General features: G+C 34.5%; 2 protein-coding genes across 3 annotated transcripts; one reads left to right on the top strand and one right to left on the bottom strand.

The window, feature by feature from the left end:
- Positions 1 to 248: 248 nt before the first annotated feature.
- Positions 249 to 8,460, bottom strand: LOC145006318 (uncharacterized). Of its 2 annotated transcripts, XM_078965413.1 has the most exons (3): positions 5,653 to 8,460; positions 1,538 to 1,765; positions 249 to 510 (listed from the first exon to the last, which is right to left on the bottom strand). In XM_078965413.1, exons 1-3 carry the CDS (start codon positions 8,411 to 8,413, stop codon positions 503 to 505), a joined length of 2,997 nt encoding a protein of 998 aa, XP_078821539.1. In that variant the 5' UTR covers positions 8,414 to 8,460; the 3' UTR covers positions 249 to 502. The 2 variants fall into 2 exon arrangements, with proteins under 2 accessions (XP_078821539.1, XP_078821538.1); XM_078965412.1 differs by lacking the exon at positions 249 to 510 and having other exon boundaries at positions 1,210 to 1,765.
- A 1,776-nt stretch (positions 8,461 to 10,236) lies between these two features.
- Positions 10,237 to 10,674, top strand: LOC145006728 (uncharacterized). The gene has a single exon (XM_078965786.1). The coding sequence runs from the start codon at positions 10,237 to 10,239 to the stop codon at positions 10,672 to 10,674; it is 438 nt and encodes a 145-aa protein (XP_078821912.1).
- Positions 10,675 to 15,909: the final 5,235 nt, after the last annotated feature.

Below are 15,909 nucleotides of genomic sequence, written 5' to 3'. Positions count from 1 at the left end.
TATTATATTTGTGCTATTTGTTATGTATTGGTATTTTGGGGGAACTCACTAAGCTTCAGGATTACAGTTTTGAATTATGTTTCAGGTACTTTAGAGGATCACGAGAAGGCGAAGGCGTGCACCTCCTTATATTTTGTTTTACTGTTTTGGGATTTCTCTGATGTGAAACTTATTATGAAAACAATTTGTAAACAATGATGGTTTGGAGTTTATTTTAAAAGTTTAAAATTTTCAAGAATTACAGTACAAAAGCAATCCTTGGCCTAAAACATCATTAGAGAACTCCCGGTATGAGCCCAAATCCTCTTCAAATCTTCGATGACCCAATGTCCTTCATGTCTTCATAAATTAATTATCTTAAAATATATGTTTGCTTCTAATTTCAATTCATCAACTATCGTGTTTTGCAACATCTTCAAATGTCACCAAGCTCAATTTTTTTCAATCTGCATGTGTACTTAATTCCCAAAATCCATGATCGTCTCCATTCCGCGCTAGTCTTCTAAAAATCTACAATTAAACACAAAAATTAGAAATTACTCGACATAGATAAAATAAAAAAAATACGCTCAAATAAACTATAAAAAAAAAAGTAAATAAAATACACATATCAGTGTATAAGCTTGCTTAATTTTTAGCTTATTAAAATAATTGTTTGGTGGGACCATTAAATTACCTTATAAGTTATTTGAGATTACTTATTATAAACTAATGAGTGTTTTTAACGAGTTTTCTAAATGTACCTTTATATGTTTGTTTCATTACATTTCAATGTAAAAAAATAAAAATAAAAATAAGCTTATCATATCTAAATTAGGGATTGTGTGATAATAAATGATGAGTCAAATTGACTCAGACCTACTTCTTTTATCAAACCCTATGAAAGGTATATCCTAAACTATAGGAAAGAATCATATGCTTCTAATTTGACTGATTCGGACTTAACCTCTAACAAAACCTAATAAAAACATATCAAACAACATCTTAAATAGTAACTAAACATAATCGATCATATTTTCAATATAGAAAATATATGTTATCATCATAGTTACTTATAACTATTAATTACACATATAAAATGGAGTTGAAAAAAATTAAGCATCTAAAAATCATATTTGAACAAAAATAATATAAAACAAATGATGCAAATAAGTTTTTAGCTTAAAATGAAAAATACCATTCAAATATAATATTTTGAGTTTTGGCTTTCACTTTTGCATGAAATCATAGTAACTTCTAAAAGTTTCAAGTTTAGCTATGTAATTCTTATAAAGAATATGATAAATAGCCTTTTATTCGAGTCTAGTCTTATATGTTTTCTCAACTCTTACATATGAATCTGCTCCACAAGTTTAAATAGAAGATGAAACAAGTGTAGAAGTCCCTAAAATATCATCTTTGACTATGCGAAGTGCTTCGACAACACACTCAGCATCCATTCGATATTGTGGCGATTCCAGAGAGCATGATACTCCGATTTCAAGCAATAAATGCAAACAATTTTGTGTTTTCATGTAACATGTTTTCTCTACTATACCTCTCTCATTCTTTCTCATAGCAAGGTTCTCATCTTCATCATTTAGAAGCAATGGATCTACGATTTCAAGTGCACCAACACCCATAGATTTCTTAGCATAATGGTGTAGGGTAAGTCCATCTCGAAACATGGCATCCGTAGGCTTCTTACTTGTGATCATCTCTAGCAACAAAATCCCATAACTATACATATCGCCACTTGGTGATACGTGGCTCCCAAGCCCATATTCTGAAACAAAGATTTTTTCATTATATTAGTAATATATGTAATCTGCCAATCAATAACAGTAATTAAGAAAATCTCCGAAATTTAGTAACTATTTTTGAATTATTGTTTATGTCCTTCAAACAACTTTTTTAAATTGATAATCTCAATTAAGGAAAACCTCCAAAAATAACAAGTGTTTATTCATTAGATTATTCTTTTTAGAGTCAACCTACAGTGTTTCTACTCGATAGATGATAGGTATCAGAATTACTATATATATATATATATATATATATATATATATATATATATATATATATACTAACTGAGTTTGTAATTGCTTATTTAAAATATTTATTAGTTTATTGGAGTTTGATATCACTAATACGATAAGTTGAAAGTATGTCACGGCAAAATATGTGCTTAAAACCTTTTCTCGGTTTGCTAGCGGAGAAAGGTCTAGTGGTTCCAATCCTCGACGAGGATTCCAATGTACCCCAAGAATTATGTATTTTTTACAAGTTTTTAAATAAACAACATCGCTATTAACAAGTGCTCACTACCTTATAAGTCCTTTGTTTTTAAAAAGTTTTTTAATGACGAAAAAATTATTCTAATACGAGTTGTCATCTACTCACATGTGTTTTTTACATAGTTACCCCAAATTGAAAGGGAGAATTTCATATATATCATTCTTAAATATCAAAATATCATATTTATCCAACTTAATTTCTAAATATTATATTTACCCTTCATAAAATTTCTAAATATCATATTTACCATTTATAAAATTTCAAAATATCATATATATCATTTTTAAACATCATAATATCATATATGCCCTTTTTAAATATCAAAATATCGTGTATGCATTTTTTAAACATCAAAATATCAATGGTAATATCTAAAATATCTTTCATCTACAATATAATCAACAAAAAACTAAAAAATCAAAATATACATTTCATAGAGAGGGTTGAAGATGAATATTTTTGTTTGTCAAGAGGACAACATTCCAACAATTTAGAAGTTCGCATTCCATTATCATAGAACTAAGGATAATATCGTTAATTTTTTTAATTATTATAGTAATTTTAAGTTATAAAAAATGATTATAAAATATTAAAAACATTATAAAAAGGATTTGAACAAATATGATATTTTTGTTGATGATTTTTTTATATAAGTGGCGATGATTTGACACATAACTGATAAAAGTTTTTATGTTATAGTGTTATATGGGTAAGTATACATTTATAGTGTAATGGATTTAAAAAAAAAAAAAAAAAAAAAAAAAAAAAAAAGTATAAGAACATTCACAATAGAGTTTGTTGGAGAGTTTTCTAGATGAAATAAGTTGGTTAAAATCAAACAAGTTATTGTAAAAAGAAAATCACAAGATAAGATTTTACTTTGCATGTAAATTTGCTAATTCTGTACATAAATATTTTTTTAATTATAATGATACTTTGCTTATACTAGTTATCCACGGTACGTATGGACTTATAAATAATATTTATAAAAGAATTTATCATGATATAAATATCTTGAGTTAAGAGTTGTAATAATGTCTTACCAAAAGGCTTTTTTTTGTTGTGGATGCTTTAAGGTTGGATGGAGTGGGCTCTGTAAGAGCTCGACACATTCGAGTTGTATTCGACAAACACTACGCCACGAACTAGGCATATTGAGTTCGGTAGTCTAACTCGGCAATTGTGTTTTGATGAGAGAGAAAGTGAATAAAATTTAAAATTTGTATGGTTTTTTTCAAAATAATTACCGTTTTTTTCTTAAAAATTTTAAATTTTTAATACTCTTACAATCTTTATAAATACAAACAACTATCTTATTTTATAACACACAATATTCTTCAATTTTTCACTCAAACATTTCTTATTTTAAGAAAAAAAAATAGTTTCTTCTAATTTCCCATCCAACCAAAAACTCCAAGAAAAAAAAAACCCCAAAACACAACCACTTCAAGCCGTTCATCAACTACCTTCTTCCAAAATCAAATTAATCATATATATTCACATCCTAGTTATATTATCCTGGTGCGTACTACACTTCATATCTTATTCATATTTCAATCTCAATCTCAATCCTAACCATAGTTTCAATTCTAATCTCAAGTACAATCATAACTAGAAAATGACTTCAACCCATTTGACAACCTTCCCAACTTTCAATTCCAATTCTAATCCCAATCTCAAAGCTAATTCCAAACTCACTCTCAACCTGAAATCATATTTGAAACAGATTTTGAGCATGAAGAAATTGAACCTCAGCCAAAACCCAAGCAAAAGGACAGGTACCTACCAAGAATTAGACACCAAAAGGAAGAAATGGCGTTGGCTCGTGGGTAATTAGATGTTTCGAAAGACCCAAAAGTCGAGAACAACCAAGATGCGCCAACTTTTTATCAGAATGTGAAGGTGTTTTCTATTAGAAATGAAGCTTGGAACTACATAAAAAAGATCAATTTTACTCGAAGTGGATGTGCACCAACAAAGTTGTCATGGAGTTTAATGTGATATGTGTAAGTGTGAAATGGTAGTGACAAAGTGGTGCGAACGATGAAACAATATTGCAGAAAGCTCTATCACTTTACCAGACTGATAAGAGTTCACCTTTCAAATTTCTTCATTTTTGGAATATTGTGAAAGAGTCGAAAAAGTGGAAAGATATCAAACTTCGGAATCATTCACGGGTGGTTCTAAAAGAACCAAAACATCTGAAACCACTCATAGTCAATCGTCAAATGCGTATTTCAAGATTGACCTCAACGAAGATAAGTCTATTGAGGTTCCAAAAGCTAGTCATCCCATGGTAAGAGACCAAGCAAGGGTAAAGGATTGCAAATAGTTCGAGTGACATCGAAAAAATAATAGTCGGCATGAACAACTTAATAACTACTTCGAAGTAACACTTGAGTGTTGCGAAAGAGAAGGAAAAAAGTCGTGACATGAAAATCTTAATGAAAGATATTAGTTACCTTACTCGAAACGAAAAAGAATTACGTTAACTCCCCGTTCCCAAGTTCAACTCAACGAGAGAAAAGAAATGAAATGGATGGAAGTGAGAGGAAAGTAAAAGAAATTAGTGTTCCCGAGTTTCATTAAAAGAAGGAAGTAGAAGGAAATTGAATAATCATTTTCCTTCCTAATTTTCCTTCTGATTTGGACGGATTTAAAGAATAAAAACAAAATGTTTAATTTTCCTTTCATTTCTCTCTGACTTGGAAATACAAAAAATAAATTTATTTTCCTTTTATTTCTCTTCTTTTCTCTCTTACTTTCTTTTTTTTTTCTTATTTTCTTTTTCATAGCTAAAAGCCGGGAACGAGGTGTTGTCAAAGACGTGATTGCAAAAAAAATATAATATGTAGGTTTATCTATGTTTCGTAGTTTTAATATATATGTTTCGTATTTTTAATATCTATGTTTTATTTTTTTATTTTTGTTAAGTATTATTGTAATTTTCCTTTCAAGTTAATGAGATTTTAGTTTTTATAAAAATTAATGTGTTTAAATTGATTTTTTTTATATAAATTAATGTTAGTTTTAAAAAAAAAAAGTATAGCATTACAAAAGTGACAAACGATTCCTTCTAATGATAAACTTTTGAAGAGGCCTAGCAAATGTGACGTAACGTAGAAAATTTAGTGTATCAAGAGTAGCACCACACCCTTTACTCCCTTTAGTCTAAACACTAAAGGTTTTCTTTGCATTTTGAGTTGCACAATATGTAGTAGAAAAATAAAACTATATCATGATATCTTTTTGTATGTCTAGATATGGGTATATTTGTATTATGCATATGTATATGTGTATGTCAGTATGTGTACGTATATATGTACGTAAATTATGTAAATCAGATAAATTAGTTGAGGTATCAGCACAACATACCTGGAGCTGCATATCCGACGGTTCCTCTAACTCCAGTTGAGCTGCTATGCTGTGTAATTGTGTACTCAGGTTGAAGGATCTTTGAAAGCCCGAAATCTCCAACATGTGCAACCATGTCTTCATCAAGTAGAATGTTGCTTGGCTTCAAATCACAGTGCACAATAGTCTTTCCAGCGTGACCATGAAGATATTCAAGTGCGTAAGCCACATCCAATGCTACACACACTCTTTGAAGTAGACTGAGTCGAGGGAGCTTGTTTTCCACGTCATGCAACCATTGATCTAAAGTTCCATTAGGCAAGAACTCATAAACAATGGCTTTAAATTCATTGCCTTGGAAGTCGATGCCACTGCAACAAGTTATAACCTTTGCAAGGTTTCTATGTCGGGCATTTTTCAGAGCTTCACACTCAGCGATGAAACTCTTGGAACCTCCTCGACGATGGAGGTTAAGTACTTTGATAGCTACAATCCCACTATCTGCATCGAGGTTTCCTCTATAAACTGATGAAAAGCTACCCTCACCGATGAAGTTTTTAGTGGAAAACCCATCAGTTGCTTTGTAAAGCATCTCGTAAGAAACCTGAATGAGAGACTCTCGGGTCATAGGCTCATGACTTACATCATCTTTGATTTCACTTTTTCTTCGATAAAACACAAAAAAGACCACCACAGCTATGCCAATCAGAACTGCAACTAAAATGATAGCTAATATAACTGCAAATCTCCGCCAGTTTTTCCTCTTTGGATTTGTAGAATGGCACTTGGGCAACCGGAGTTCAGGTACGCCGCCACAAAGCCGACTGTTTCCAACAAGAGATACTGTACTTGCGTTAGCAAACACTCCTTTGCTCGATACCTCCCCTTCAAAACCATTGAATGATATGTTGAGATTCTCCAAAGGAATTTCTTCAAGGTAAGTTGGGATCTTCCCTGTAAAGTTGTTATGCGAGGCGTCAAAAGTTTGAAGGGCACGCAAAGATCTCAACGACGATGGAAGAGTTCCCTGAAAGACGTTGCTGCTTATGTCAAGATTCACAAGGCTGCTACAGCTGCTAATGGTGGTAGGAAGATCTCCTGACAATCGATTATTTGCCAGAATAATTTCGTTTAAGTTCTTAAGGTTGCCAACCTCTTGTGGAAGTTCTCCCGACAATTGATTGCCACCCAAATTCAAGCTAATGGATAGCGTTGAGAGTTCAAATAGTTTCCTGGGTATTTCTCCAGTAAGGTTATTTCGATCGATGCTTAACGTAATCAGCCTCCTGCAGTTCCCTAAACTTGATGGCATGCTACCATTGAATTCATTTAAGCCCAGGTCGAGTTCAATCAATAATGAAAGATTTCCTAAAGAACCAGGAATGTTCCCTGAGAAAGAGTTATTCTTAAGATCTAGTTTCTGTAAACTTCCAAGATTGCTAAAGTTCACCTGATTAATTGTGCCTGTGAGTTTGTTATTAGACAAGTCTAGAGAAGTTAGGCCGGAAAGATTACCAATCGATGAAGGAAGGCCTCCAGAAAAAGCATTTGAAGCGAAGCTTAGAAAACTTAGTGTATTCGACAAGTTTCCTAGAGAATATGGCAAAAAACCTTTCATCTCATTGTAACCAATATCTAACATTCTTAAGTTTTTGCAAATCGACAAAGCCTCTATAAACGTCATTTCATCATCCTCCCCGCTCCCAAAATGATTCGAACCTAGGTACAAGACTACAAGATTACATGCTTCACGAGAAGTGATTATTAGTTTTCCAGAGAAGTTGTTTCGAGAAAGATCAAGGATTTCAAGATTAGGGGAACTGAGAACAGATGTGGGTAAGGGACCTGTAAAGTGGTTATCGGGAATAGAAAGTGCCTGAAGATGAGGCAGCATCGAACCTAAGTTCGTGGGTAGTCTACCAGTGAGTCGATTATCATCTAGAAGTAGTATCTCTAAAGAGGAAAGATTGTAAAGAGAAGGTGGGATGGAACCAACAAGTTTATTTTCAACCAATACGATAAATGTGAGGTTACTCAACCGGTGAAAGACATCTGGGATGCTTCCACCGAGTCCACATTTACCAAGGGAAAGAATTTCAAGGGATGTAAGATTCCCGATGAACCTTGGAATCCCACCTGATAAATTGTTGACCGGAAGTATGAGTTGGTTTAGCATCAACAAGGAACCAAGTTCATCTGGGATCTTTCCAACCAGATTATTCTGACCCAAAACAAGCGACCGGAGGTTGGAGCAATTCGATAAGCTGGCGGGAATGTTTCCAACCAGAATATTTTGACTCAAGTCAAGCAATTGGAGACTTGAGCAATTCGATAAACTGGCTGGAATGTTTCCCTGGAGAGAATTGTTATAAAGAGATAGTTCTTGTAACAGAAGCAGCCGGCCAACTTCAGGTGGAATCTCACCGGAAAGGAAGTTGTTTTGGAGCTGAATCTCCCTGAGAAAGGTTAGATTTGCGATGGAAGGAGATAAGGAACCGAGTAAGCCTCCATCGGAAAGATTCAAGGCGATGACTCTTTGGTGGTTGGGGTTGCATGTCACACCTTCCCATTGGCAATGAAGGGAATCGTTCCATGAGATCATGAGACCTTTTGGGTCTTCTTTAATCTTGGATTTGATTGCAAGTAATGCGACACGATCCCCAACACAGGTGGTGCAGTTCTGTGCGTGGATGACTGCCGGAAACGCTGCAATGTTCATCAAAGTGATGAAGAGCAACGGGGTTGCATGTCCCTTAAAGAATGGTAGCCGTTTGGCACTCATTTTTTGGAAGCTATGGCAATGGTGAGTGTGAGTGGGTGACTAACGATTTCTGGTACTACTTTGTGCTTTATTTTCTTTAAATTTACTACATATAAAGGAAGTATCTGTTCAGCATTTTACATTTTCATGGCGTCTCGATTGTGACGTGAGTGGCTGATTTTTTGTCTAACATATTATAGATATAAATGGAATCAAACCATTGTCAACGGGTGCATGTTTTCATACTAATTTTGGTGTGTTCTTTAGATTTTTCTTGAAATTGAATGCTCCGTATAGGAGTCACGATCGACAAAATCAAAACTATACGTCCATCATATTAGACTTTCATTGCGTCTCGACTGTGACGTGCGTGGTTGATTTTTCTCAAAGAAATTTATGGATATATGACATAGACTCGTAGTAAACGAAGTCAACGAGTGAATAATAAACACTCATTTAAAGGAAGTCGAATTTGACTTTGTACATACACATTTCCATGCGTATTAAATATTAAATTTAGGAGTTATAAGAGCATTCATAACCGTGAGTTTAATGGGAGAGTTGAATGAGGTGGTAATTCTATGTGTCATTCAATGAATGAAACTCTACCATTATGAGATGTCACCTTGGCATTCAATAGATTTGGAGTTCAATAACCATTGAACTCTTCAATGGGAAAAAAGAAAGTTTTATTCTTAAATATTTACTATAAATTATATTTTGTAACATTCTACTGAACTTTGTAGAGTTCAATGCATTGTAGGGAAAAAAATAATAGACTTGTATGGATTCTAGAAATATGATGTGGCAATTCGTTAAACTTTATGGAGTTCAATGCATTGTGGATGTCCTTAATACAAAAGTGGTTTCCTTTTTTATGCCATTCTTTTAATCTACAAAGATATAAGAAAAAAAAATATTTTTTAATTACCAAAAATATATATAAAGAGAGAGTGAGAAATGAGTTGTTTGTTTTTTTTCTTAATTTATCAATTGCTTTTTTTCATATATAAAAAAATATCAATTTCTTTTTGTTTAATTTTTCTTTTTATGATGTTGAACACCAATTTTCATTATCACCTTGAGTATTTAAGTTTTTTTTAATAGTGAAACTTTTGAATCTATTCCAATCATTTACAAATGGAATCAACAATCTTATGACAATGTCCTTTCTAATGAGCTTTAACATTTAAAACTTGGAATCCATTCCAAATACAAATGGAATCAACAATCATATGACAATATACTTTCCAATGAGCTTTTAACACATTGACACTTTGATTCAAAACATAAAAACCCTATTCAGTAATCAAATGAAATCAGCAGATGATACAAATGAAATTAGCAATATAATCAACAACTTATAAAAAAAAATTGAAACACATGAAATAAACTATATGATCATCACATTTTGAACATACTAAAACAACAATATAATCAAAGACCTTATGAACCGATTGAAACAAATAAAATCAGAAAAATCAGACAATTGATATCAACAATATAACCAAAATGTCCTTATTAGATGATTGTAAATATGCAGAAGGGTAGTTTAGTAATTTTGTAGATATAAAGTTGTAACCACTTGTTCTAGTAGTTTTCTTGTACATATAGAATAGCAGTCATCATTTTTTTCAATCGATGAGAAGTTTTTGTTTCCATCTGTTCTCTCTATCTCTAAATACAAAATGGTATCAGAGCAAAATGCTTCAGATTCAAGCTTCACACCTTTGATTTTCTAAGTTTTCCAATTCAGGCTTATTTATCTTCTAAACCAGATCCGATTTGAAGATCCTCCTTTTCCTTTCACGACAGATTCATTGATTTCTTAAAAAAAAGCAAGCATGTCGACTTTAAGTGCAAGAAATTCAACTTCGTCTGAATCAGTTATGTCTCCTATTGACGATCGGTTGCATCCATATTACCTTCATCATTCAGATAATCTAGGTTATGTTCTTGTATCTCAGCCTCTTATCGGAGATAATTACTCTTCGTGGTGTCAAGCAATGTTGATTGATTTGTCTGTTAAGAACAAAACTGGTTTTATCAATGGATCTTTTCCTAAACCTTATATATCAGATTCTATCATGTATAATTCATGGACGCGAAATAATAATACGGTGATATCATGGATTTTAAATTCTGTATCCAAAGAAATCTCTGCAGGTATCATGTTTGTAGAGACGGAGTTTGAAATATGGAATGATATAAAAGAGCGTTTTTTACAATCCAATGGACCTCGTATATTTCAGATTCGTAAGGAATTAGTTAATCTAATTTAGAATCAAGACTCAGTTGGAGTGTATTTCACGAAATTGAAGTCCTTATGGGAAGAGTTGTCAAATTTCCGACCACATTGTTCATGTGGTAAGTGTGAATGCAATGGTGTCAAGGAAATTGAAAAGTATTTTCAAGATGAACAGATTATGAATTTCTTAATGGGACTAAACGATTCCTATTCACAAACAAGAGGTCAAATCCTTCTCATGGACCTGTTACCTCCTCTCAATCGTGTGTTCTCCCTTGTCACTCAAGAAGAAAAACAAAAGTCCTCGTTTACTGATAATCACAACTCCATGGCTCTTTTGGCTACAACTAATGTTCGAAAGCCTCAGGTTGGTAATCAATGCAAAGAACGCCCCTATTGCACTCACTGCAAATTTGCAGGACATACTGTTGACAAGTGCTACAAAGTACATGGCTACCCTCCTGGATATAAATCAAAGGGAAAAACTACTTGTGTTGCTGCATTCACTGGAAATGATACTCCCACATATGATAGGCCTGAATTGGAAAATGTTGTTCGAGGTTTCTCACAAGCTCAGTGTCAACAACTCATGTCTGCCCTTACCAATCACATGATTTCAATTAATCCAAACGAAGAAACTCCTTAAAGTAAATATGTTTCTTTGTCAATTCACAATGGGTTTCATTCACAAATTTGGATTATCGATTAAGGGGCAACACATCACATATGTTACGATGTCAATTTGTTTATCAATAAATGAAAAATTAATCATTATACTATTACATTTCCAAATAAGATGGTAATTCCTGTTCATATTATTGGTGATGTTCGAATTGATCATCTTTTCATCCTCAAAGATGTCCTCTATGTACCATATTTTGATCTTAACTTGATTTCGGTTAGTTCACTAACAAAGATACAAAAGTATATGATCAAATTTACATGTGATCATGCCTATATTCAGGATGTGAAGCACAAGAAGATGATTGGCAGGGCTAATTGTATTGAAGACTTGTATGTTTTGAAGAATACTAAAGCAAACGTGAGTGTTGTTTCTCTGGATACTTGGCATCGGTGTTTGGGACATCCATCCAATAAATGTATTGTTTATATTTGAAATCAATTAGAAAATGTAACTGGTACTTCAAACTTTCATAAACATTGTTCAGTATGCCCACTGGCAAAACAGAAAAGATTACCCTTTCGCCCTTTAAATAATGTGTGTGATGAAAATTTTTCTTTAATTCACTGTGATATATGGGGACCTTTAAAAGTTCCTAGTTCACAAGGGCATCGATATTTTGTCACGATTGTTGATGATCACAGTCGGTATACTTGGATATACTTGCTTAAGCAGAAATCTGAAGCCCAACAAGTTATTCCCAGGTTTTATCAACTGGTCCTTACTCAATTCAATAAGAAAATAAAAGCTTTTCGTTCAGATAATGCCCGAGAACTTGATTTCTTGCAATTCTTCAATGAAAAAGGTGTATTACATCAAAAGTCTTGTATGGAAAGGTGACAACAAAATGTTGTCGTTGACAGGAAGCATCAACATCTTCTTAATGTTGCTCGTTCACTTCTTTTTCAATCGAATGTATCAATCTCATTTTGCACAGAATGTATACTTACAGCTGCATATCTCATAAACAGAATACCTTCTGAATTCCTAGGTGACAAAACCCCATTTGAAAAACTTCACGATAAGAAACCATCTTACTCATACTTTCGAACTTTTTGATGTATGGCTTATGTCTCAACATTGGTTTCACAAAGAAACAAATTTTCTCCATGAGCAAAACCTTGTGTATTCTTGGGTTATCCACCTTTCATGAAAGCTTAAAAGTTTCTTGACACTCGCTTCACATCAGATCATATATTCACGGGATGTTATCTTCCATGAAACAATCTTTCTATTCAAAAACACCAATTTGGTTCCATCAAATGATCCATTCTCTGATGTTGTCTTACCACTTCCAAGTGATGAATTTATACCCATGTCTTTTTCACCAAATTTACATGTCAATCCTAATAATTCCAACATTGATCTTGTTCCAGTCAAACATGTTGAACCTTCTTTAAGTCGTTCTTCCCGCAACCATTAACCTCCATCATATTTGCGAGATTTCCATTGTAACATGGTCCAAGTTGCTTCTTGTAAATATCCTTTACAAGACACCTTATCATATGATCATATTTCATCAAAACATAAGGCTTTAGTTATGGCTATTTTGCCAATTTTGAGCCTAAGTGTTATATGCAGGCTGCCAAATCTAATGAATGGCCTGATGCTATGCAATCTGAATTACAGTGTAACGCCTGGTTCCTGGTATGTATTAAAATAAGAATTATTCATATTTGCTAAGGGACTTGATGATTTGGAGACCCCAAACTCGTTGAGTAGGAATTGGAAATGTTGGACGCATGACTTAAAGTCTACTCAACAAGTCAAGGAGCCTCGACTCGACGAGTAGGTCTGCCATAGTGAAATCCTAATTTTCAGGGTTTGCACCCTATTTAAACACCTTAACACACCATTGTGGCCTCCTTCATCGCCTCCCTTAATCCAAAAAACCCTAAATCAAACCCTAACCCATTTTGAGTGTTCTTGAGCCATTTTTGTGTGTTTTTGGTGGTTTTGAAGCTTGAGAAGGAAGAAGAAGCTTGGGAGTTCAAGAGGAAGCAAGTAGATCCAGAGGTTGTGTTCGATTTCCAGCTCATTTGAGGTATAATATTTATACATTGACCATTCATCTATTAGACTTCTTCTTGGAGTAGTTTAGGGCCTTAAGGAGCCATTTTTGGAACCATTCATGGATGCAAGCATGTTTTGGGGCATTGCTTCAGATCCAGAGCCTTTGAGGGACTCCATGGCATAAAGGTGCCAACTTTGTGGCCATGGGAGTCCCATGCATCCTAGGAACCACTTTTTAGGGTTTTTTGAGCTAAATAACCTAAGCATGCACATAAAGTTAGAAACTTTACGTGTTATATCGACCCTAGGAGGCCAGATCTATGTTTTGGATGTGTTAAGCCCGATTGGAATCGACTGTATAGTCTTGGATCATAGGGGACTCGACGAGTCGTTCTTAGGACTCGGTGAGTCGGGTCGTGGTTTCCCAAACTTCTCTATTACTTAGCAACTTGTTGAGTCTAGAAGATGACTCAGCCAGTTAGACATGTTTTGGACTTAAAAGTCAAGAACTTGACAAGTCTAAGGATGAACTCGCCGAGTCAGTGAGCAAATGTCCCGACTGTATAAAGGACAACTCGACGAGTCCAAGGAAGGACTCGACGAGTTCAAATGGAAAGTCCCGATTCTGTCATAAGGAGAAATTCGATGAGTTAGAGGGTAACTAGACGAGTCAGATCGTGAATTCGAGATTCTATGAATTATGGAACTCGACGAGTTGATGGACCAACTTGGCGAGTTGAGTCAACCAGGATGTTGACTTTGACTAGGGTGTTGACTTTGACTTTGACCATTACCCAAGATTGACCCTTAAAGGGGATACGAATATGAATGAGTAACTAAAGGAGACTATTATGTGTAGCAGTTTGAGGAGAGTTGATCCCAGCACCGAGGACAATTCAATTACTACACAACATTGAGGTGAGTTAATTTCCCGTAGAAGTGGGTCTAAGGCCACGATGTCGGCCTACTAGTAGGAGTTTTCTTGTTAGATGATTTTCTTTGTGATAATTGTCTGGTATGCCACTATCAGTTATGTTTATGTGCTAGTAAGTTATGATGTTATATGATAGTGGTAGTAGGGGGAATAGTCCTTGTATCAGTCGAAAGGACCAAAGGGCTAGTTCGGTCACCTCGGTATGCTTGACAGTATGGTTATGTTATGTTGTTATGTGGTAATACTAGTAGGGGTGGAACAGTCCCCGTAACTGGTTGGGATAAACCGGAGGGGTAGGTCGGACACCCCGGTATGCCTAGCATGGGTAGGTTGAGCACCCCGGTATGCTAAGCAAGGTAGGTTGGGCACCCAGATATGCCTGACAGTATGTTATAGTATGGTATGTGGTATGATAGGGGAACTCACTAAGCTTTGTGCTTACGGTTTTCAGTTTTTGTTTCAGGTCCTTCTTATTTGAAGGGAAAGGAGACGGCACAGTAGCAGCACATCACACACATGATTTTCCGCACAAGAGATTCTTGGGATTTGTACCTTGACACTGTTACTATTTGATGATATGGTTTTTAGACATGTGACCTATGGATTTTATGAAATGAAGTAACTTGATGATGTTTTTCTATAAATGATTTTATGAATCGTGATATTAAAAATGAAAATTTTGGTCTGTATTTTTTGGATGTTACAAGTTGGTATCAGAGCCATGGTTTGAGGGATTCGGACACACCTTCCAAGGTGTCTGGACTTAAATCGATGGTTTGAAAGATTTTTACAAAGAAAATAGTTTTTCTAAAAATTAAAATAAATAGTTTCGAGAAAGAACAAGGTGTGTGTGGTGCGTGCGATCAGCCAAGCTCAAGTATGTTTTCCCCAAGATACTCATACATGTTATGTTATGATATGTTATGATTATGAGAAGTGCATGCTAGAGTAGGGCTGAGGATCTAGGAAGGATGTCTTATGTGCCTATTATATGTGTATGAGAACTGCATGCTAGATTAGGCTAAGGATCTAGGAAGATGCCTTATGTGCCTGCTATATGTGCTTATTGAATTTCATGCTAGAACTGATTAGTCAGTGATAAGATGGCCGGAAATGCTTGGTTTTGTTACTCAATGCTCGAATGCTGCTTGCTTTGTGCTTTTAGGAGCTCTAGTTATCTTTAAATAACTGATAAACAAATACATTGAGTTACATATTGAGAGGACTATATAATTTCAGAATTTTAGTTCTAGCCCTATTTCGCAGCTCTTTTTTGAATCCAACCATTGTAGGGTAGGACCTCTCATTCGAAGAATTATCTAGTTTGAGTGATATGTAATGGTATTCACGAGCTAGTTAAGTAAAGGTAACAGGAAATTCTTATGTAGATGATGGTAGAGAGTAGGTTGGAGAGTTACCCTAGGGTAAGGCAAACCTTGAGGAAACCTTGAGGAAAGTAGAAGGGACATGGTGAAGTCAAGGCAAACCTTGAGGAAAGTACGGATAGATGTGGAAGGTAGTATGGGCCCATACTACTGAAAGCATAGGATGCATACTTGAGTCAAGGAGAGCCGAGATAGAACCAAGGAACTTGTAGAATGTGTGAGGCCTATCGAGGTTATGTATGACCCTGACGATTA

The sequence above is a fragment of the Lactuca saligna genome, chromosome 7 (genome assembly GCF_052625555.1).
Source record: "Lactuca saligna cultivar CGN05327 chromosome 7, ASM5262555v1, whole genome shotgun sequence".
NCBI classification, from domain to species: Eukaryota; Viridiplantae; Streptophyta; class Magnoliopsida; order Asterales; family Asteraceae; genus Lactuca; species Lactuca saligna.
This window is presented reverse-complemented; position numbering and strand designations above follow the sequence as displayed.